Source organism: Protopterus annectens, chromosome 3.part0, assembly GCF_019279795.1.
Source record: "Protopterus annectens isolate FY-2018-M chromosome 3.part0, PAN1.0, whole genome shotgun sequence".
NCBI lineage: Eukaryota > Metazoa > Chordata > Ceratodontiformes > Protopteridae > Protopterus > Protopterus annectens.
Window position 1 is genome coordinate 60,561,787 of NC_056731.1, and position 25,532 is coordinate 60,587,318.

The window sequence follows — 25,532 nt, forward strand, 5'->3', positions numbered from 1 at the left end:
GTATTAGATATTGTGGATGATGTGTATACTGAATCCAGCTTAAACCCTGACTCCTTACCACCAGCCCCAGTTAAGCCAGGTAGATATTATAGAGTCCGTAACTCTCACAAATTTCTGTACAAAAGCCCTGTTGCTGACCCTGAAACTGTTTCTCAGGGACCCAAAGGGATTAAGGCCTCATCAGCTAAAAACCCAGTCCCCTCTGACAGAGATTCCAGAGCATTAGACAGATGGGGAAAGAAAGTTTATACATCTGCAACTTTAGCAATGAGAGCCTTGAATTGCCAGTTTCACATGCTAAAATATCAGCAATTTTTAATGTCTCAGTTGAAACAAAAGATGCTTCCAGATTCAGATCCTCCTAATTTGAAAGAAATGCAGGATTTATTGCATGCAGCTGAACAAGTGGGAAAACATACTTTGCAATGTGGTTTTGATTCCTCAGAGGCCTCTTGTAGAGCAGGAGTTACAGGCTCTGTCATTAGAAGGCATGCTTGGTTAAAAGAACATACGCTACCAGATCATGTTAAGGCCAAATTATTGGATGCACCTTTGCAGCAGGATATGTTGTTTGGAGTTAAGGCAGAGGAAGTATTAAAAAAGATGGAGGATAAGGCAAAATCTATGCAAACGGTCAAAGATTTCTTACAGGTTCAACCTCCTCGTTTTAGCAGAAATTGGCCAACAAAAAACTGGTCCTTTCCAGTTACAGACAGACCTCAAAGTGGCAGATATAGACGTCCAAGAGGTGGAGGTCAGACACAAGGCCCTTACAGACCTCGACAATGGGGTACACCAGGCCAGAAAGAAGGGGAAGACAGGCCTCAACCTTATAAAAAACAGTCTCAATGACTTTCCACTACAGCTGCCAAACAGCTCTCTCTCTTGGCAGCCCCCTTAGGAGGAAAACTGGCTCTTTTCTATCACAATTGGCATTGCATCACCAAAGACAAATGGGTTCTCAATATCATATCTCAAGGTTACAGGTTCCACTTTCACACTCTGCCAAGGTTATAAGGAATGCCAAATCTGCCACCAAATCAATGGGCAGAGGCTCAAAATCAAATTACAGCACTCATGGACATGAGAGCTATTCAAAAGGCACCACCACAAGAGCAAGGACAAGGATTTTACTCAAGACTCTTTCTGGTTCCCAGAAAGGACAAAGCCTGGAGACCCATTCTGGACCTTTCTTCTCTGAACACTTACCTGGATGTTCCGAAATTCAAAATGTTGACACTACAGCAGCTTCTTCCCATGCTGGGCAAGAAAGCTTGGCTCGTGACTTTGGACCTCAAAGAGGCATACCTGCATGTCCCTATCAGACAAAACTGCAGAAGATACCTCAGATTTCTAGCTGGTTCAATGCACTATCAGTTCTCTGCACTGCCCTTTGGCTTATCTACTGTGCCCAGGGTCTTCACAAAGTGCCTGGCACCAGTAATTGCATTTTGCAGGCAAAAAGGAATTCAAATTTACCCATACCTGGATGACTGCCTGATTCAAGCAGAGAGCAAGGACATTCTTCTAAAGCATCTGGCATACGTAAAAAAGTTAAGTTGCCTGAGGTACACAGTAAACGAAAAGAAATCAAAACTAGTGCCCTCACAACAGATAATATTCCTGGGTGTCAGCTTAAACACAATGGCCCATATGGCTTATCTCACGCCAGACAAGCAAGGACAACTGACTCAGTATTTTCATTTAATGGCAACAAAGACCCAACTCCCTGCAAGAAAAATTCTGCAGGCCTTGGGCTACATGGCATCTTGAATACTACTAATTCCATATGCCAGACTGCATATGAGGAAACTACAATGGTACCTAAACAGTGTATGGTCTCAACACTGTCAAAGTTTGGAAACAGTTATACCACTAATTCCTTGCCTTCAACAGGAGTTTCGATGGTGGGCTCAAGCTTGTCACCTCAACAAGGCAGAGCCTTTTACTCAAGCCACAGCCAGGCAGACACTGACAACAGATGCATCGGATTATGCCTGGGGAGCACACATAGCAGGAAAATGTATTCAGGGCGAGTGGCCCACAGAACAAAGACATCTCCACATCAATCAAAAAGAGATGCTAGCTGTACAAAATGCAATTATATCTTTCAAGGACCTGCTGCATCCAGGACAACTACTACTAAAGACAGACAACACCACAGTTATGTGGTACATAAGCAAGGGGGCACACACTCATACCCCCTCTGCAGACAAGCCATGACCTTGTGGAACACTGCTTTAAACTACCAAGTTCATCTGCAGGCACAATTCCTGCCAGGAGAGAAAAACACACTGGCAGACGACCTAAGCAGAATCATCATGGATCTCCACGAATGGGAATTGAGCCCACAAATATTCAGAATGATAACACAAAAATGGGGGAGACCAGACATAGATCTGTTTACATCCCCAATGAACTGGCAATTACAGATATTCTGCACAAGGAGCTACCATCCACAAGCATGGAAAGTGGATGCCCTCTTATTCAGCTGGAAAAAACTACAAGTATAATCTTTCCCTCCTTTACCTCTCCTTCCAAAGGTACTCATAAAAGCCAGGCAGGAAGAGCCAAAGATGATCCTGATTGCACCAGACTGGCCACGCCAGCACTGGTACCCAATCGTAAAGAACTTAGCACAAGAACCACCCTGGATTTTGCCTCAAATCCCACAGCTGTTGACACAACACAACAATCAGATACTTCACAGCCAGCTAAAGACCTTAAATCTAGCTGCATGGAAAATTCCTTGGCTAAGCAAGCATTGCCTCTCTCCAAAGCTGTTATGGATGTCATTCTGGAGGCCAGAAGGCCTAGCACCAGGAAAGCCTACTCGGATAAATGGAAGAGATTCTGTGCCTGGAACCAAGCACACAACCTTGACCCTCTTGTCCCAAACATTCCTCAGATACTTCAATACTTAACTGAGATGCTGGAAAAGGGCCTCTCCTTCTCATCCATCAAGATCCATGCCTCAGCCATTTCTGCTCATTACAGCACGGATCCACCAATTTTTTCTAATCCTTTGCTCAAACAGTACCTCAGAGGGCCTAAAAACATGAGATCGCCCCGTAGAGCCCTACACCAACTTGGGACCTCAACTTTGTTTTGGAAAAATTAACTTTACCTCCTTTTGCACCGGCTAACTCAGCAGAATTAAAGTACATCTCTTGGAAGACTGCTCTGCTACTGGCAATAACATTAGCAAGAAGAGTTTCAGAATTACAGGCACTAATTGGAACCTTTCCTCATCTTCCACCAGGACAGGGTGTCCTTAAGAACTAACCCTACGTTTATGCCAAAGGTGGTATCAAGTGTGGCTCTAAACCAAACTATTCACTTGCCAACTTTTTATCCAAAACCACAGAACAAAGGGGAGAGACTACTACATTCCTTGGACATTCACAGACAGTTACGCTTCTACTTGGACAAAACCAAAGCTTTCAGAAAATCTGAGCAATTATTGGTAGCATACACTGCAGGAGCACAGGGAAAAGCCATTTCAAAGCAGACTATTTCAAAATGGATAGCTCACTATATACGTTTTTGCTATACCCACCATGGGAAACCTGTACCTAGCAACATTAGATCTCACTCCGCCAGGGCAACAGCCACTTCAACTGCCTACCAAGGATATTTTAGAAGCAGCAACATGGAGTTCTATGCATACCTTCACCAAACTTTACCATTTGCCTTTATATTCCAAATCCAGAGCTGGCTTTGCCACTGCTATGCTGCAGGGCCTTATAGCCACCCCTAATGCCTTATAGATCCATCCTCCCTACCTCAGCTTTGAGATTCCACCCAAGTGTAATGACTGCAGCAGTGTAACACGATGAACATAGTACAGTTTTGTACCTACCATAAATGTAGATGTTCGAGTGTAAACACTGCTGCAGTCCAGGTTACCCTCCCACCTTCCCCTCTTACTTTCTGGTACATACCTAGGTCATCTACTCTTATTACCTAAGGGGAGTATTTGCTGGTAATTAAAAATGGTTGTTTGCTTTTCTTTATATATTTTACTAGCAATTTGAAAGGCCTACCTATTTGGGGGCACCTGACATCTGGGGCAAGAAAAACTGAAGAAAATGGCGTCAGCTGCATCTTATATCCCCCTGTCGCACTGACGTCAGGGAAGAGGCGACAGCAACTGACGCCGGACCAAGACTTTGGAACTCAGGCTGACTGGGGAACCGCCTGATGGCAGGATAGCCCAAGTGTAATGACTGCAGCAGTGTTTACACTCGAACATCTACATTTATGGGAGGTACAAAACTGTACTTTTCCTCACAAAACATCAATATCATGAAAAAAATAACGCTTTCATATAAAAACAGCTGTTTAGAAGTAACAGCTGCCTCAAATCAGAAATCATTTTATAACATTTCAGTTATTTACTCACCAATTAAGCAGACCAGAGGGTGTGTGTGTGTGTGTGTGTATATATAATATATATATATATATATATATATATATATATATATATATATCTTAGCCATCTATAAAACACCATTAATGTTTATGTGTGTCTAAACAAAGAGTCTAAAACATCTAGTTAGAAACACTAATCAGAAACCAATTGTTACCCTATCACTGACCCACTAGAAAAAATGCACTTTGGTATTAAGTCAAAGTAGCATTGTCGCCTCACAGTAAGATGCTGTCCGGTTCGATTCTCAGCTAGAGCGTCTTCTGCGTGGAGACATGCGTGAATGGGCGTACCTTCGTTGAAGGTTGTGCGTCGGGGCTGGTAAGTCGGCACGTAAAAATCAACTACCAATGATTAGCGGACCGGAGTTCCACTGTGGCAACCCCTAACCGGGAAAAGCCGAAAGACACAACAACAACATACTATTACTGAAGAATTAGAAGACATATATCATTTGTGGTTTAAAAAAAAAAGGGAAAAGTATGTAAAGTACTTGTAGTGGGGAAAAGAGAGAAAAGAAACATGAGTAACAAAGACGAATAGGAAGAAAGAAGAGAGAGAAAGATAGAGAATGTTATTTAAATACTTAGTACTATATGTAATTAGAAGAAGTAGATATAGGAAGGAAAAGAGAAAGTTAATAATAAAGATGATTGTGAAGGCTGTCAGCCTAGCCAGATAGAATTGTGCAGATAATTCTGTCATTTGTAAATATGAATGTTGAACTACAGACTTGTTTTCTTAAATGAAAGAATATGCTGTGAAATGTGAACTTAAAACAATGGAACAACATTGCCCTCTGCTATAAAGAAAGCTAAGACAAGCATTTCTTGGTTGTCCTTCGAAGTTCCAATTATTTCATGACTGTCTTTGATGTTTACAATTCTGCTCCGTCCGGGCTAGATGAAGGCAATACTGCCTATTGTTTTAACTTAAGGAATAATTAGTAGAGTTTACATGTGGAATGTCTTATTGATGTAGTTTCCTGCAGCTGCAAGATAACAAAAGAATGTAGTATCTGTCAGCCTGGAAACCCCAGGAAAGTGTAAAAATTATGTAATGAGAATCAGGACTGAAAATAGCAATTTAAACAGAGAGGATCTGAAGGCATTAAGCACTTTTGTCTTGAACATCCAACTCACAGCACTGTCTTGCTAATATGTAAGTTATCTTAGACTTGTGCTTTCTTTTAGAAATAGCTAGGAACTAGAAAGATATGTAAGTTACCTTAGACTTGTGTTTTCTTTTAGAAATAGCTATGAACTAGAATGATTAGACTGTGTTTTTCTGTGATGTCAGAACTGTACTACTGCTTTATTTTAAGTATTTCTGTGTGATCTCTGAACTCTGTGACTAGCACTGTGTAGTAGAAAGTATTGTCTTGTGGTTTTAATTATTTATTATTAAATAATTTAAAAACTTTTAACTGTGGCTGGTTTGTGTAGAGATAAGTTAAGCTCTAGAGTACATTGCATATTTATAGAGTTTACTGTCTAAGTCACTCCAAATAAGCCTTGACTTGATTAGTCACACTTACTAATTGGATAATAATATTGCACGGTAATAATTGGACACCCTTTTAAGGGCCTTTAAGTAGCTGATAAATATTAGTGGGTGGTGGCAGCTGGTACTACCAAATAGTCTGGGGAAAAAGGGGCACAGCTGGAGAACCTGTGTCAGCCTTCCCCAGGAATCTCTGTGTGGTTGTATAAACTCTTCTCAAAGTGTGTGTGTGTCAGCTACTTGGGCAGGGACATGAAGCACTGGTTGGACAGAGAGGATGCTAGAGGTTTTAGCTTGCCCACTAGGCTGAGATCTGGATCCTGGAGCTGTGCCAGTGGGGAGTCTTATTGGGGACCTGGAGAGCAAGGGAGCAACCAGCCCCAGACTGTGATCTCTGTGTGCTCTTAAGGGAAATTGCACTTTACTGTGTATTTGTTATCCTTTCCTCATATATGAGACTCCCCCTCTGGTGTTAGTGGTGAGGATTGAGGCTCCTTGATTGCTGGGCTAGGGCACGGGCATCACATATTAATTGGTGGCAGTGGTTGGGATATCCACACACATTAATTGGTGGCAGTGGTTGGGATATCCTCACATATTATTTGGCAGTGATGGGATATCCACATCACATATTAATTAGTTGGCAAATATTAATTGGCTTGTAATGGTGTGGGTAGAGTGAATCCTGTATCTTGTGTACAGTAAGCTAGCTTTAAATGTGTTTTTGTACTCTAAAACAGCCATGCAGTGAATACTCAGTTCAGATCACAATTGTTTTATTTCTTTTGTTAGCTTAGCTAGTCAGGGTGAGCAGGCAGCATGTCAGCAGAGGAGTATGGAAAGCTGACAAGGAGTCAGCTGGCGGAGATGTGCCAGGCTAGGGGACTGGTGCATGGAAACCTGACTAAGGCATACCTGATTGCAGCCTTATTTACAGCTGCATCAGAAAACAGCAACCAGGAGGACAATCAGACTGGCAGTGGAAATATAATACCCTCGGAGAATGGACAGCTCAGCCTTTCTGCAGTGGACTTAAAAATCCAGCTGGAGCTAAAGAGACTTGAGTTGGAGGCCAGACATGTTGAATTAGAAGCAGATGAGAGACTGAGGCATCTAGATAGTGAGGATAATGAGAAACTGCTACACCTAGAAGCTGAAGAAAGAGAGGCAGAGGCAGCATGAGAAGAAGATGCTGACTCTTCGCCAGAGTCATGGAGGTAATGGGGAAGGGAGTAAATAGACCCCAGAAGCACAAAAAAGTCAGTAAATTTCTTCCACAATTTAAAGAGGGGGATAATTTTGATAGTTTCATTCATATGTTTGAGAGGGTATGTAAACAGTATGAAGTTGGCCAAGGGCTCTGGGTACGGTTCCAGACCCCCTTACTCCATGGTAAAGCTGTAACTGTACTATCTAAAATGCCTGATTTTGCATGTATTGATTGTACTGCTGTTAACAAATGTCTTTTAGAACTGTTTAAGCTAACACCTGAAACATATAGTTAAATGTTTCGTGAGCATAGATGCAAGGCAGATGAAAGTGTGTGTGAATATGTTGCTGAACTGAGCACTTATTTCCATAGGTGGGTGAGTGGATGTCAGGTCACCACTTTTGAAGGCCTGGCAGACCTTTTGGTGAGAGAACAAACCCTTAGCACTTTGCCTGAGGACATGAGGATCTGGTTAGCTGATAGACAATGTGCTACTTCAGATGAGTTGGGGAAGAAGTGAGATCTATACCTGGCAAGCAGGGCAGCCCTGCACAGGAAGGGGACCCCCAGTACTGCTCATGGGTCTAAAGTAACCCATGGTGGGCAGCACAGACTGCTGCAACAGAATCTGCCAGTAGCAGGGGAAACCACTAGTCCAGGTACATGTCCAGGACCTAGGGTGAAATGTTTTGAATGCAACCAGTGGGGCCATGTGACATACAGATGTCCACATAGGAAAGTGGGGAAGAAAAGTTGAGGGAGCCAGTAAGTGGGAAAGACAAAATACCAATAGTAGGTTGCCTTGAGACAACAGGGGTACCGAACTACCATCCTGCATATGTCCTGATAGGGAAGGATTTGGATGAGGCAGTACCATGTGCTTATGCAGTTACACACGGTCAAGCTAAGAGACAAGCATGTGGGTCTAGTAGCCTGGGAGAGACCCAGACAGACTGCACACTTGCAGCCAGGACTGGTGAGGTGGTTACTTCAGGGTGGGAGCTATGCTGTAGCAGTGAGACTGAAGGTGAGCCACAGCTGCTTGTGGGTACTGATGGTTCCTTGGACAGAGTGACTGCAAGGGTAGAGGTGAGTAGTAGTACCCAGGCTGACATTGACGCACCACTGTCAGAGGATGCCAGACTTCCTGTGGAAGGGGAGCTGGGAAGGGTTACAAGGAGAGAGTTGAGACAGGCTCAGTTCTCAGACCCTACATTGTAAGGCCTGAGACAGGTAGCTAGGGAGGCACCTGATTCTCAAGGAAGGGGAATCTGTATAGTGGGACAAAGGGTTACTATACAGAGAGTGGACCCCTAATGGAGGGCTAGAAGGTGAGGGAGTACAGCAGTAGGTAGTGTCTAGAGCCTACCGTCTGGCTCTTCTAGCCATAGCCCATGATATTCCCTTTGCAGGTCTTATGGGCATAAAACATACAAAGAGGTGTAGTATGCAGAACTTCTATTGGCCTGGAATTTCCAGAGATGTAACAGGGTACTGCAGGACCTGTGAGCAGTGCCAAAAGGTAGGCAAGGCAGGAGACAAGGTGAGAGCTCCTTTGATGCCTTTGCCTGTGATTAAGGAGCCATTTCAGAGGGTAGCTATGGATATTGTGGGTCCTCTGAGTACCCCAGGTTCCACAGGGAAAAAGTATATCCTAGTGGTAGTGGATTATGCTACACGATACCCCTGAGGCAGTGGCTTTGTCCTCCATTGAGGTAGAGAAGGTGACAAATGCTTTGTTAGAGATTTTCAGTAAGGCAGGTTTCCCAAAAGAAATATTGACTGACAGAGGTGTCAATTTCATGTCAGACCTGCTGGCTTGTCTGTGGAAGTCCTGTGGGGTGAAGCACATGAAGACCACCCCCTACCATCCCCAGACTAATGGTCTTGTTGAGAGGTTAAACTCTACTATCAAGTCCATGCTCGGGCATTTGCAAATCAGTTTACGAGGGAGTGGGACAAATATTTGCCCCATGTCTTGTTTGCTTACAGAAAAGTTCCCCAGAAATCCACAGGTTTTTCACCCTTTGAGTTGCTGTATGGGCATAGGGTGAGGGGTCCTCTAGATTTAATTCGAGATGAGTGGGAAGGTGAGTGTGAGTCTCGCAAGGAGTCTGTTGTGGCATACATCCTAAACTTCAGGACAAGGCTCAGGGAACTTAAGGGCTTGGCCTAGGAGAACCTGGCAGAAGTCCAACAACAGAAAAAGGTGTGGTATGACAGGGATGCTCGAGCTAGAGAGTATGCTGTTTAGCAGCAGGTAATGGTTCTCATTCCTGTCAGACACAAAAAGCTGCAAGCAGCTTGGGAGAGAACCCTACAAGGTGGTCAGAAAGGCAAGTGATAATTACATGGTGGAACTGCTCGACATATGGCAGGGGCACAAATTGTACCATGTTAACATAATGAAGCCTTACCATGATAGGGGGGCCCTTGTGCTTCGCATTTGCAGTGGATTGCACGAGGAGTCTGAGGGAGATCTGGGGACTGATCTCCTCAATGAGGCTCGGGCTGACACTTCAGTGGAAGGGGTAGCAATGTCCCAGCAGCTATCTCCTACCAAGGTTTGAGAGATCCGAGCAGTGTTGCAGGAATTTGGGGACATGTTCACTGGGAAACCAGAGTGAACCCACCTAGTGCAGCACCAGGTGGATACAGGACCCCAAAGGCCTATTAGGCAGGCCCCTTATAGAGTGCCTGAGAGAGTCAAACAGACTCTGAGGGAGGAGGTACAGGAGATGTTGAAACTAGGGGTGATTCAAGAGTCCAACAGTCTCTGGGCCTCCCCAGTGGTGCTGGTGCCAAAGAAGGATGGCAGCACCAGGTTCTGTGTGGACTACACGAAATTAAATAGTCACATGGAGTCAGATGCTTACCCCATGCCTAGGACAGATGAGGCCCTAGAGCAGCTGGGTGGGGCTAAGTATCTTACAGCCATTGATCTTACCAAGGGTCACAGGCAGGTGACCTTCACTCCCAGTGCTAGAGAGAAGTCCGCCTTTATGACTCCTTTTAGTTTGTATGAGTTCACAAAGATGCCATTTTGGGATTAAAAATGACCCAGAGAGTTTACAGATGCTGGTAGATCGTATCCTAGCAGGAGCAAGAGGGTTTGCCCTTGCTCACCTAGATGATATTGCCATCTACAGCCATTCCTGGCCAGAGCACCTTCAGCATGTCTCCTACCTAGGACATAGAGTGAGGAGTAGTAAGATAAGGCCAGAACCTGCCAAAGTGGAAGCCATTCAGACATGGCCTGCACCTGTTAACCAAAAAGCAGGTGAGGGCCTTTTTAGGGACAGCAGGGTACTACAGAAAGTTTGTCCCCAGTTATAGTACCATAGCTGCTCCCCTCACAGACCTGACAAGGAAAAACAGTGCCAGATAAGTGTGGACCCCAGCATGTGAGCAGGCATTCCAGAAGCTTAAAGATGCTTTGGGAGGACCCCCTGTGTTAGCCAGTCCAGAGTACAGCAAAGAATTTGTTGTGCAGGTGAATGCTTCAAACCATGGAGTGGGGGCTGTACTTAGCCAGATTTCTTCAGAGAGGGAAGAGCACCCAGTGGTTTATCTCAGTTGTAGGCTCCAAAGCAGGGAGGAATGCTATGCAGCTGTAGAAAAGGAATGTCTAGCCATAGTGTGGGCATTGCAGAAACTTCAGCCTTTTCTGTATGGAAGGAAATTCACTGTTATGACAGATCACAACCCCCTAACATGGTTATACAGAGCCAGCCAGCAAAATGCCAAGTTGCTAAGATGGAGCCTTGGGTTGCAAGCATATGATATGTCAGTGCAGCACCGCAGTGGGAGTAGCAATGCCAATGCAGATGGGCTCTCAAGACAGGGAATGGGGTGAGGTACACTCAGGTAGACCTAACCCTCTCAAGCAGCATTTTTCAAGGGTCACTTGAAAAACTACCTTGAGTTCTCTACGGGGGGGGGGGGGGGGATGTGAAAGCTGCCAGCCTAACAGATAGAATTGTGCAGATAATTCTATCATTTGTAAATATGAATGTTGAACTACAGACTTGTTTTCTTAAATTAAAGAATATACTGTGAAATGTGAACTTAAAACAATGGAACAACATTGCCCTCTACTGTAAAGAAAGCTAAAACAAGCATTTCTTGTTTGTCTTTTGAAGTTCAAATTATTTCATGACTGTCTTTGATGTTTACAATTCGGCTCCAGCCGGGCTAGATGAAGGCATCCTGCCTATTGTTTTAACTTAAGGAATAATTACTAGAGTTTACATGTGGAATGTCCTTTATTGATGTAGTTTCCTGCAGCTGCAAGATAACAAAAGAATGTAGTATCTGTCAGCCTGGGAACCCCAGGAAAGTGTAAAAATGATGTAATGGGAATTGGGACCGGAAGTAACAATTTAAACAGAGAGAATCAGAAGGCATTAAGCATTTTTGCCTTGAACATCCAACTCACAGCACTGTCTTGCTCATATGTAAGTTATCTTAGACTTGTGTTTTGAAATAGCTAGAAACTAGAAAAATTAGACTAAGTGCTTTTCTGTGATGTCAGAACTGTACTACTGATTTATTTTAAGTATTTTTGTGTGATCTCTGAACTCCTTGACTAGCACTGTATAGTAAAAAGTATTCTCTTGTGGTTTTAATTATTTATTATTAAGTATTGTAAAACCTTTTAGCTGCTGCTGGTTTGTGTAGAGATAAGTTAAGCTCTAGAGTACATTGAATATTTATAGAGTTTACTGTCCAAGTCACTCCAAATAAGCCTTGACTGATTAGTCACACTTACCAATTGGATAATAATATTGCACAGTAATAATTGGACACCCTTTTAAGGGCCTTTGAGCAGCTGATAAATGTTAGTGGGTGGTGACAGCTGGTACTACCGTATAGTCTGGGGAAAAAGGGGCACAGCTGGAGAACCTGTGCCTGCCTTCCCCAGGAGTGTGTGTGTGGTTGCATAAACCCTTCTCAAAGTGTGTGTGTGTGTGTGTGTGTGTGTGTGTCAGATACTTGGGCAGGGACATGAAGCACTGGTTGGACAGAGAGGGTGCTAGAGGTTTTAGCTTGCCCACTAGGCTGAGATCTGGACCATATAGCTGTGCCAGTGGGGAGTCTTATTGGGGACTTGGAGAGCAAGGGAGCGACCAGCCCTGGACTGTGATCTCTGTGTGCTCTTAAGGGAAATTGCACTTTACTGTGTGTATTTGTTATCCTTTCCTCATATGTCTGGTGTTAGTGGTGAGGATTGAGGCTCTTTGATTGCTGGGCCAGGGCATGGGCATCACAATGATTCACATTACCTTACAGTATAGAGATTTTCCAGAATCAAATATATTATGATTTATAAAACAAAGCATTTAAAATGAGAAGGAATTTATTCATTTGTCCGATAGTTTCTTAGTTTTGTTTGCTCCTTCATTTACAGACCATCCATTTTTTGTTGCCTGTCTTTTCAAACTGTGGGATGACCATTTCATTTCTTCTCTGTTTGACAGTATTTTCTTCTTTTGGTTGAATTCTACTGCTTCTTGTAGGGAATCAAATGTCTTCACTCCTTCTGGCAAGGTGATTTTTATTCTTACTGGAAAAAGAATTTGAGCTTTAATATTAGCTTTTTTGAAGGACTTAGAGGAACACACTCCTTTCTTCTGGATATGACTCTAGAGATGTAGTCATAGTCAAAACAAATAACTTTTTCACCCATCTTGATAGGGGAATTAGTCCAAGCTGATTTCAGCACTAAGTCCTTGTCTTGTGAGGAAAGAAATCTAGCTATTATAGACGTGGGTTTGATGAACTCAGAGACTAAGCTTGATTTGCCAGGGACCAATGAGCCCTCTCAATTCCAAACGAGCGGGATTCGGGCATGTTTATTGCTAATGAAAACCACTTATTGAGGAATTCAATCATGTTAGCACCCTCTTCTTTCTCTGGAATTCCATATAGTCTTATGTTATTCCTCCTTGATCTACTTTCAAGGTCTTCCAGTTTCTCAATCAGCCTGGTGTTTTGTTTCAGAAGAAATTCATTGTGATGTTCATTTTCTGTCACTCTGGTATCCAGGTCAGTTACTGTTTCCTCTAAGGCAAGAATCTGTTCAGATTGCTTTTTTACTGTTCCATTTAGAAGTTCCAGGTGTTTACTACATTCTTGTTTGATAATATCCATTTTGTTTTCAAAACTGTCCATTTTTGTGACAGTTCTTGGATGTTGTTTTATTCGAAGATGTAGTTCTTTCTTCACTGCACTCTCATGCTGTGGGTTCTTTGAGTTCCTCATGTTGAGATCTCCAGTAGAAAACTTCTTGACAGAAATAATTAAAAAATTCTCTTGACTGTGTATTAATTTTTAGGAAAAAAATGAGTCTATGTTTTAGCATGCTTTTAGTTAGATTTTTCTAAAAATTAAAGTATATTTCCTGTTAGGATATTAAAATCTAAGCAGAGCTATGGATTTCTGCTGCTATCAGACTGGTATCTTGGCCACGCCCCCCAAAGTACTAGATTTTGATAGTCAATGTAGCTGTGACTTCAATGGACTTGGTACTATCCAATTTATTTTTTGAGGGTCAGTTGTTCACAACAGCTTAAAAGAGTGGCTGTGGTGGAAGCTTGTGCCCCCAGTTTTGCTAATTTTAGTGAGGGCTAATTGGGAACGGGATTACGTTTTTAACACCCCCCACAAAAATTGGAGATATTACACCTGTTTTTTGGACAATATCTTTATTGTTTGGACTGACATTGTGGAGAAATTAAGTGAATTTTTGGAGTATATTAATGGTTCCATCACTTTTTTGAAATTTTCTTTTTCTTGTGATGTTGACAGTATCACATTTTTGGATGTGATGTTGTCTAAAGATTAAATGACCATATGTTTTATTTCTAACATCCTTTGGAAGCCCACTTTCCCCAGCAGTTATTTACACTTCAATAGCTGGAACCCAAAATTTCTGAAAAAAGCTGTGGTCAAAGGCCAGCTAGTAAGGCCTGCCAGAATGGTTTCAGATGATTCTGTATTTTTGGTGGAATGTGACAAATTGTTGGAGATGTTTACTAAATGGGCCTATACAACTGATTTTTTATTGGCCATTAAGCATGAAGTAGTGGGGAAAAGGCAGAGGGGGTTTATAGGTTTATATGCCCTTGCTCTCAAAACCTATTAGTGTTTGTGCTGGACCACTCAATACAAAAGCCCTCCATGGTGAGAGTGGATAAAGGGGTGGACTTTCGTAAACTCTTTATTCTAACTTTTACCATTGATACCCATGGAATACTGGATTGTATTTTAGAAAACTGGCTCATTATAACCTCTGATGAACAATTGAGAAGGTTGTTGAGTGACATGCAGAAAATGGTTTATAGGAAAAACAAATGTTTCAAGAATCTTTTGGAAAGAAAAGCCAGGAATGCGAGTAAGCACAGAAATAGTGGTATGTTTAAATGTGGGCGTTGTAGGCAGTGCCAGTTTATATTAGTGGGGGATGCCTTTTATATTAAAAGACACTAATATAAAGTTAAAGTCTAGTTGGATAGTTTATATTGCCTGTTGTGATTCTTGTCCTGCCTTTTATATAGGGAAAACCTCCAGAAAACTAAAGGAGAGAATTTATGAACATGACCTGGAGGTGAATAAGGCAAAAGAAACTAATGCCTTGTACAGACATATACAGGCTTGCCTAGTAACAGATTTAAATTTACAATTCTAGAGCAGATAAAATGAGACCCAAAGGGCTATATTATTGAAGTACACCTGCTGGCTAGGGAACTTATTTGGCAGTTGACATTAAAAGCAACATCGCCCCCTGGGTTGAATGAAGCTTGCTCAATTAGCCCTTTTTTAAAATTAAAAAAGTTTATATGTTTAGTAGTTTTTTTAGAATATATATTATTATATATTAATATATATATATATATATATATATATATATATATATATATATATATATATATATATATACTTTTCAAGTTGGGGTTATGGGAACATATATTTAATATTTAATAAATTATGGGTCTGTTCTAATATGAACCCATATATCATCCAGGGTCAAATACATTTATTTCTGTACTGTTTTATGTACTTGTATATTAGTTTAAACAGTAGGTTCTATTCACAATCTTAATGGTTTTATTGTTTTACCAAACTGATTGGTTTATTGGCTGTCATGATTAATTTGAGATGCATTTAAAAGGTCTGTGTTTTAATTAATGGCAGTTCTGAAGAAGTCCCATTTGGGGGCAAAAGCACTTAACTGTCTGTAATACGTCTTTGGAGTTTTATCTGGACTTTTGCTGTTTCTTCCACATTTCTAGTGTGTTAGTAGTTGTTTCCTGACCAGTGCTTCTGTCATGTGGTAATTGGTCCTATAGTAGAGGCACTTCTGCTTCCATTGCCTATTTTAAGAATGTGTCCAGTCAGGTTATTTGTGCTGTGAGACACCTTATTGCCATTGTATACTTGGCAGTAATTCCTTATTCATGATTCCAGGTGTCAGTTTTCAATACTTCTGTGTATCAGGGTTCTGCTTTCTGGTACCTTTGCTCTTCTATGCTTCTTGCTACCATGTGATTCTGCACAGCAGTAATAGACTGCAGTTGACTGTCAGGGTCATATGTAATAAGTAGGTTCTCACCATATCTGTTTGTGCATGGCATCCCTTTTCAAGAAATAGTTTTTACCCATCTGTCATTCCCCAACTTGTGTTATGTTAGCCACATCATCCATCACAGTGAGTTGATAAAAGCAGATAACAGGTATTGCAGAACACGTGCCCTCAAATGCTAGAGATATTGCTTGCAAGAATTTTGCCAAAACAGGGATTTCAGAATTGGAAATCCCATGATAATACGCTGTAGAGGGGTACCTGACAGATTAGCTGATATGGTTAGCATATATCTCTTATTTATTATGTTTCACAGGATGACTTTTTAAAGTCACTAACCTGAAATACTTTGGCAAAATGCACTACCTTTACTGACTCCACTGGTATAATTGATATATGTGCAGTAGTAACTTCATCAATAAAACCTTGTAAGTTTATTTTTTCTCTATTGCACACTGTAACTGCATTTTTAGTAAGTTTTGCCTTTTGTAACTGTGCACACACACACACACCACAGAGATGTAAAAATATGCAGGCAGTTTTCCTTATCAAATCAAATACAGCCATGAAATAAGCAGTTCACTCACACACTCACATCGCCGTTTGTTTTAACCAGTGTTAAACTTGAGGTTTACTGTTGCTTGTAATGTGCATATTTTTATTTTGCAATTTTCTCTTTATACAGGTTACCTGGCATGAAATAGCACGACCCCAAATTCATGGGTATGACATGCAATGCATAGCAATGATTGGTCGTTTCCATTTTGTTTCTGGTGCTGATGAGAAAGTACTTCGTGTTTTCTCTGCCCCTCGGAATTTTGTGGAGAACTTCAGCTATATAAGCAGCATACCTCTAGAGAAACTACTTTCTTCAAATGTAAGCCTTTTATATTTATAATGCCAACTTAAAAAAAGGAGATAGCCATCGGTAGACTAAAAATCTGCTGTCTTTACTTTCATCAGCTTATTGCTGGATGTTATGGCCAACATACAGTATAATGTACTACAATATTTTTAGGAAGAACTGTTGTCTTGGCATTTTAAATACATATTTTTACTAATGTGTATGTGGTATACACTAATGAAACATTAACCAATTCAGAAGATGTAAGACTATAACCTGTCATGTACTTTACATTTTGTAATTCCTGATATTTGTGAGAGATATTAAAATGCTCATTAACACCCATGAGCAGTAGAATGTCACTCTTGTAGCAGCCAACATAGATGCAAACATTCCAGAGCATTTTTCTGAAAAGGTATGTTGAAAAGCATAAGTCAAACAAAAGCAAATATCATGTGAACAGTAAAGCTTATTAAAATAGTACAGACAGCAATATCAGTAAAGTCTTCCATACAGTGCAAATACTTGCTGCATTCACAGGTTCTGCATTATTACTGTTAATATATTACAATGCACACATACCCAGAATTATATTTTTCTCTAATGTTTCCAAGTTATAAAAGTTGTTTGTGAAACAGTAAAACTGAGACATGTTATGTCATAGTACTTTGTTCAGCCAGACTTGAGCTTTTACATTTTATTTATTTATTTATTTTATTTTATTTTACATTTGTTAACCGGGGGTGTCTGACTGAGCCGAAAAGGCCCTTTTTCTGCAGAGGCCCGGGGAGAAAAGTTCCACAAAGAAAAATTACAGAAACATTTAGTTATTTAGACATGATCAATATACACACAAATTACAGAAGACATGTTATTACAGTGGTATGCGGCACATAAACAGTTATAGTGGAGAGAACAAAAAAAATATTAATTTTAAAAATAAAGGTAATTAATAGATTTGTGGTGTACAGCTGAAATTTTGAACATAGGTAGAATACATACAATAGTACACAGGTACAGTACATACATTGTAGATTAGCCAGTGTTTGTGAGTAAGATTGAAAACTATTATCAAGTGCTCTAGATTTTGTATGTATGTGTTATCTGCTTTCACTAGCCTGGGGAGCAATCATGGCACTGCCAACTTTCCTTGAGATGTTGCCTGATGAGGTCTTTAGAGGAGGCTTTGGATGATGTGTTTTGAATGCTTGTAGGGACAGAGTTCCATTTTTTAGCCACTGAACTACTATATAGTGCATCTCCAAAGCTACTGTAGCTGTTGGTGACTTCTAGTAGTAGTTTGCTTGATGATCTAAGAGGCCTTTTGGCTGAGTGATGTTGTACTAGGTTTTTGAGGGCAGGACACTTATTGGAGAGGTAATAGATAGAATGACAGAGGCAGAGCTGATTGTAGGTTAGGAGGTTGGGCAGTTCAAGCCAGTGGAGCTGTCTCAAAGCAGTACAGTGATGAGTTCTATATGAGCAATTTGCAGCAAAGCGGGCAATTCTGTTATAGCAGGCTTCCATTTTGCTTAGTTCAGTTTTGTTGAGATTAGTCAGAATGGGAGATGCATAGAGTAGGGTGGATAGAAGTTGGGAGCGAGCAATGGCTGATCTTGTGTTGTTGGTAAGAAATGGTTTGATACGGTAGAGCGACCCCAGTTTGGCATGTACTTTTTTAATGGTTAAGTTGAGATGACTATCAAATTTTAGGTGGGAGTCTATGGTTATTCCCAATAGCTTAGCCTGTGCCACTGGAGCAATTGAAGTAGCATTAGTGGAGTAGATAATGAATTGACAGTTAGTGTTTTTGTTAGAACTAGTTATAATCATAAGCTGAGTTTTCTTTGGATTGAGGAGAAGTTGGGCTTTGGTAAGGTAGTTTTCAACGTCAGAGAATGCTAGTTGAGTTGTTTGCAGGAGTGTGGGAATGTTTTGTGCAGCACAGATTAAGGTAGTGTCATCTGCATACTGAATTATAGATACATGCTGTGTGGAGGTATGGAGGTCATTTGTGAAGACTGTGAATAGTAGTGGTCCTAAGATAGAATCCTGTGGGACTCCTATAGTTATGGGCAGCTGAGGAGAGAGAGAATTTTCCCATTTCACAGCTTGGTACCTGTCAGTTAAGTAGCTTTGGAGCCAGGTAAGAGTGGAATTTGATAGATATTGGTTTAGTTTGTTTAGCAGGATTTGGTGTGAGACTGTGTCAAATGCTTTGGACATATCCAAAAAAAAAGTTGACACTTGTAGGCCTTAATTTTTGAGACTGTTTACTGTGTCTGTGAAGCAGAGGAGGGCTGTAGTAGTACTATGGGCAGGTCTGAAACCATGCTGAGTAGGTGACAGGATGTTGCTGTCTAGGAGATAGTTTAGCTTCTGGGTATGGATGCATTTTTCTAGGATTTTGGCCAGGGGGGAGAGTAAAGCAATGGGTCTGTAGTTATTAAGTTCAGTGGAGGTCCCGCCTTTATGTATGGGTGTAACATAGGATATTTCCCAGACTTTGGGCACATAGTTTTCAACAATTGATCTATTTATGAGAGTGGAGACTGGGATAGCAATAGCATCTGCTGTGAGTTTCAAGAAATAGCTGGGGAGTAGGTCGGCTGCTGTTGATGAGGTTTTTAGTTTGGAGAGCATGCTTTTGATTGAAGTGGTGGAAACTGTTTTGAGGGTAAAGCTTGTATTAGTGTTATTTGTGTTGGGGTGATAGTGAGGAAGGAACTGTCCTGTGATACTAAGGATAGAATTGAGTTCACAAAGTGGGAGTTGAATTGTGTTTCGATGGGAACTTTAGTGCCAGGGATGGTTGGTTTGGGGGTAGCCTTTTGGGTGGATTTTAGTAGCTGGTTTACATTTTTCCAAAATTTTTGCGGGTTGTGTTGGTATTTAGTTTGTAATGTTGTGTAGTAGGATTTTTTGTCCAGCCTAATGCATTTTTTTGCACGGTTGCGCAGTTCTTGGTACTTAGTTAGGCTTTGTGTTCCTTTGTTTTTTTATAGTAAAGCCAGGCAGTGTCTCTGGACTTGAGGATTTGTTTGGTTTCTTTATTGAGCCAGGGGTTTGTAGAGGTTCTATCCTTGATTTTGCATAATGGAGTGACAGTGTCTAGGTGTTGTAGAAATGTTTTGTTGAAATATGCTACAGCCTGGTCAAGTGGGAGGGTTTTTAGGGGGGGGGTCCAGTCACAGTTACAGAGTAAAGTGTTGAGGACCTCAGGAGATAATTTTTTTGTGTTTCTAGTGGATATATAGTTAGTGGTTTTGCATATGCTTGTTCTACTACGTATAAAATTATGTTGTGGTCACTTAAGGTGTCTGGGAGACTGCCTGTGTGAGGGTACAATGTGGGGTTGTTAGTTAGGACCCAGTCAAAGATGGATTCCCTTTTACATTTTTTAGTTGGAATTTGGACTAGCTGCTGGTAGCCATGGAGATTTATTAGATTACTTGGTGGTTCTGATATACAAGTGAACCAATCTAGGTTGAAGTCCCCCAGAATAAGAGTTTCTTGTGAGTATGTGGAAGAACACCAGGATAAGAAGTCTTCAAGGCTAGCAGGTGTATTACCAGGTGGAATATAGATCACAATTGCGGTGATGACCTTTTTAGGGTGAAGTTGAAGTTGTGAGATAAGTATGTCCCAAGTATTGGGGGAGGGATAGGAGTTTGGTAATTGACGGACAGTTAAGTTTGACATGTACAGTAAGGCAGTTCCACCCCCTTTACGAAGTGGTCTGTCTTGTCTAATGATATTGTAGCCGGTAGGGAGAACTTCTGAGTTAGCTATGTTTTTATTTAGCCAGGTTTCTGTTAAGGCAACTATGTCTGGGGAGTAGTGTGCTATTGTGGTCAGGTATTTTATTTTTGATATTTCTAATATTAAGATTTAGCATTAAAAGATGGTTGGTTTTGCTGCTGTTGATTTGCCCAGGGATGAAGAAATTGGGGATGTTATGTTCTGACATTTGTGTTGGAGCAGTTTGAGTTGGACAGGATAGATTTGGGCCTGGGTTGGGGTGGATATCCCCACTTATGGTGAGCCTGGAGTTAAAATGGTTATACAGATGTTGGAGTTTGGTGAGGAGTGTGAGAAAGTATTGTGTTTTTTTGGAGTAGGAATGAGAGCATACGTGTTTAGTCCTGAATTGGTCCGTTATGTAGTTCTTGAATAACTGTGGTCAGATATTATTATAATGTGTGGTATCTGTATACGAGACTGCATAATGCAGTGTTGTGCTACTAAGTTTAGGGATATTGCTAGAGTGATAACCTGTGGTGTTGTAAAGAAGTATGAGAAGACAGACTAGACTTAGTTGTGTGATAGTCATGGTTATAAAGTTTAAGTTGTTTCTAGGTGGGGGGTCTGAATAGGAATTATAGGGTTGCACTATATGTGGATGGAGAAGTAGTGTGGGTGATGTAAAAAATGCCTAGTGGGAATGAGAGTGATTGGGAGTATTTTGTGTAGAGCAAGTTGGTGTGGTATAATGTGATATGACTTGAGGAGCTGTGATTGGTGGAGGTGATGTGAGGGTGAGCTGTGGATGTGGCTGTGATTACTATAAATGTAGAGGTAGTGGGGGCTGGAGGGAATAGGGGGCAGGGCAGGGGAGCGGAGAGAGCCCGAGCGTTAGCGAGGGCGAACGGAGCGGGGCAGAGCCAACCAAGACAAAATATAAAGTAAGTATTACTTTACAAATCTGAACACTTTTAAAACAAATTCCTGAGGTCTAATGGCTTACCGGCAAGCAGAATGTAATTGCTGAGGAGCACTTGTGTCCTGGTGGGAGACTAGAAATTTAAAGATGTCTCCATGCTCAGCAGGATTCTAATATAGACTTTGTATTGGGGGACGGAGATAGCACAAGGGGTGTAAACCAGGTGGAATGCAAAGAAACCAGAGAGGCAATCAGTGAAGGCCTCAGAGGGGGTAAGTAATATTTCAAACTATCTGTAAAGTGAAGGAGAGAAGAGACAGCAAAGTTTCTTAAGGTTGGGAGTGTGTCTTCACATTGACTTGCTGATTAGTAACCAGTTTGTGCACAGATTAGAGTAGGGAGATACATTAGCAATGAAGGGGAATGTATAGAGATGCAAATAAACAGGTGGGCCTCCAAGTGATACAAACTAAGGCAGCAAGCACTGAGAGGGCTGCTTGATGGTTAATTTAGTCACAGGGATGTGAATTAAATGTATACTGTCTATTGGACAATTAGGATTACTGTACTGGGGGGGGGGGGGCACAAGGCTACAACAGTCAGTTTTATTACCAAGCGGAAAACTACTAAGAAATACTGCTAATTTAATAGCTTCACTCTCATAAACATACAAGTAGAATGCCTGGGTGGACTGACCCTGCTCTTGAGGCTCAAAATGTATATCCTTGTTTAGTTTGCAGTACTGATTCCTTCTTATACTGTATGGGTGGAGTGGTAGCCGCAGACTGCAGATTTGCTTGAGTGTGCTCCTGCTCTTGAGGCTCAAAATGTATATCCTTGTTTAGTTTGCAGTACTGATTCCTTCTTGTACTGTATGGGTGGAGTGGTAGCCGCAGACTGCAGATTTGCTTAAGTGTGCTCGGCAAGCAGAATGTAATTGCTGAGGAGCACTTGTGTCCTGGTGGGAGACTAGAAATTTAAAGATGTAACTGCATGACAGGAAGTAATTCCTTTGTGAGTGCTTTTATTAGGTATTTACAGAAATATGACAATTATGCTTATTTTTGTAACTGGCAATATAAATAACACTGAGTATTTCTTAAAATATGCAGCTTAAAGTGCAAATATCGGGGACATTTTTTTTCAGCATCATCTAAGGTTTCACCTGCTACCATAAAATAGCTTGTAAGTCACTTGCTTTTTGAAATATTAATGTACTTACATAGATATTGCATGTATTTGTGATTACCATCAGTTAGGTAGCACTATCTCCAGTATAATGTTTTATGTATGGACAATGACAATATATTCCTCCGTCTCGCTCTCTTTCTCTCTCCTTCTGACATTTCACACAATATCCCTTAGTCTCTTATTAAAATATGAATAACAACAAGTGGCAAACAATGATTGATATCTCCCACTGCAGCTTATCCTAGATTAATGATCTGTCCTTTTGTCACTTCTACATTTCTTATGCTGCCTAGTATTAATTGATAAGTAACTTGGTTAAGGAAGCCTGCCCCAAACGAATAAAGCAGGATGACATAAGAAGCTATGCATGAGTAAATAATACTATAGGCCTGAGTGAGTAAATAACCCTCGACTTTGAGTTGTGCATTTTCACAAAATAAGAAATGGCAAAATAATGTTTCTAAGTCAGGCATCTTGAATGTTTATTTCAGTTTGATCACTGGGTAAGTGGACTGGTCGACAGACCCTTTTCAGCCATGAATCAGACACATTGGTGCAAGGCACAAACAAAAAGGTTATACACAGAGTTGTAAGTAGTACAGTAACAAAGCAGAGTCAAGTACAGTTGTATGTTGTTTACAATTACAAATTCAAGAAATCATTACATTATTTACGTTACGGTAAACACAGTCACTGGAAAACAAACGTGATGGAATAGCTTTCACTGGACTATCATTGGTTTTGCATTTACATGAGCTTTCAAGCTGGCAGGAATGCTGGTTTAGACAGACTAGCAACTTACAAATTATAACTTCTCGTTTTCCTTCTCTGGATTTAACTAACCTTACCATACATCTTGTGTTTTGAGATGTATTGTCCAATTAAATGTCAGAGCAATGTTAATGTCTCTGCTAAATGAACATTAACTCTAATATAACATGCCAAACTTTGATTTTTATAGCATGTTATGACCCTGTTCTGCAGTTTCAGTCTCTCTCTCTCACACACACACGCACACCCACACACACGCACACACACACACACACACACACACACACACACACACACACACACACACACACACACACACACACACACACACTGTACCTGTCACTGAGGTGTAGTATGAGCTATATTTTTTCCAAGCTAGTATTTTTCAAGATTTCTTTTTTTAAACAATGGGAAATAAATGATGTACTTCTGTATCTAGACAGAAGTGGATATTTTAGCATTGTTTGTAACAGTAACTTAACTTCTGACAAAAGGGTTCATGCAAACTTAAAAACTTGAGATATTGTAAAACCTGTGTTGGTCCAATAAAACGTATTGCACCACGTCTGTCTTACATAGCCTGTGTTTTCTGTTAGTAGACCAACACAGCATTAGTTTATTTTTATTTTTTGTTTTTACAATTAAGGTAGGCATTTAGCCAATGTTTATTTTTTTGAAAGTATGCCTTCACAAGAAATATATGACTGCAGCATGGGCTGAAAGGAATAACCATTGACATGAAAGAAAGAGCATTTAGTGTCCCTAAATACTTTTTCTTGTAGTTTGCCTCTAAATGATTGAAGCGCCTGTTGATACCTCTCTTCTACGGGTAGCCTATTCCAAATAGATGGCCCTAGACTAGAGAAAGCTCTTTCTATTATGAAGATTTTAAAATGAAGTCCAAAGACGGTAATACTATCTTCTTGTTTTTGTCTCAGTGCATAGTTAGCTGCTTAATTTGTAATTTTGTTTTTTTTGTGTTGGGGACAATGATCCATTTTTACCAGCTTGTAGATTTTACTGCTAAGTAGAAATGTGGGTCTGTCATTTATAGGTATCCAGTTACACTGATGTCATACCTCTCTAACTGATAGTGCAAGAACTCTGGACAGAGCCTAACATAATGGGAAGGGTGGGGGGCAGAAAAGGCCCAAAATAGGGACACATTTTAAATATTGTTCTTATAAATTTAGAAAGTTGCTAGAATAACAGTATTTGTGTTAGAGTGCATTTTCCGAAGGATATGAAATCTGAAATTCAAATGCACATAGTTATTTAGTGACTTTAATCCTAGTGATGCATCAGAAAACACAGATTTTATGAGAAACAGACCAAAAATATGAGGCAAACGTCTGGACATTCTGCGAAAATCTGCACAGTTGAGAGGTATGACTGCTGTAGAAGTTGGTAGTGTTGAGTTCGGGGTTCTACAAGAAAAATAAATCTGCAGATTTTGTTTATAGTAGTTTGTATTTGTATTTTACATATGTTTGAGCTGGAATGTGAGGTTACAAACGGGGAGCCCATATTCAATTTCAAGGAGAAGTATGTTTTTATCTAAGGTGTTGCAAAGAGGTGTGAGGTTCTACAACATAGTTTTAGCTGGTGGAGTGTTATGTTAAATAATATTGTCACTATGCTTGGCCAAGTTTACTAGTGGTAATCATTCTGTATCAACAGTTAGATTTCGGGAGTTTATCGGGTGTCAGATATGATGTTAGACTTCAGGGGATCAATTAGGAATACATTTTTATTCATTCAGTGGCATAACTCAGAAAATTTAGATTGTAGTTTCTATTAAATTGTCAAAGTATTCCTACGTGATTCAAGTAGTAAGATATAGTCTGCAGTTCATGAAGGGGCTGTTGAACTGGAAATATTATTGAAGAAGAGAGAAAATGATAATGGTCCTATGGATGGCTCCTTGTGGGACACCTTTGTTAATATTGCTTTCATTTGAAAGGCAGTTTCCTAAGTGTACTTGGAATGTTCTGTTTTGGAGGTAGCTTTGAAATGTTATTTTATTTAGGTCAAAACTGAATCTGCTAAGTTTTTAGAGGAGCATTCTATGATTTACGTTTTGAGTGCTCATCATATCAGTTAACAGACCCTCCATTAATTTTGAATCATTCATGTTGTTATAAATGGTGTCAGTGGTTGTGTATAATGCTGTCATGGTACTGAAAGAATTTCTGAAACCATGATGCTTGTATTAAGTCTGGGGGAAAAACTGAAGTGATTAAGGAAAGGCTGAATATATTGAGTAAGAGATGCTGCAATGAAGGCCGATGACATATTCTTGACAGTGGCGTATAGTTTTGAGAGCATGTAGAT

At 40.6% G+C, this 25,532-nt stretch overlaps 1 protein-coding gene across 1 annotated transcript in view; it reads left to right on the top strand.

The window, feature by feature from the left end:
- The window catches only part of ELP2 (elongator acetyltransferase complex subunit 2), a 1,608,146-nt gene that overhangs the window by 1,083,274 nt on the left and 499,340 nt on the right, over positions 1-25,532 (top strand). The window contains exon 13 of the mRNA XM_044065497.1: positions 16,415-16,606. Within this exon, the coding sequence (XP_043921432.1) occupies positions 16,415-16,606 (192 nt within the window). The remainder of the gene's footprint in view (positions 1-16,414; positions 16,607-25,532) is intronic.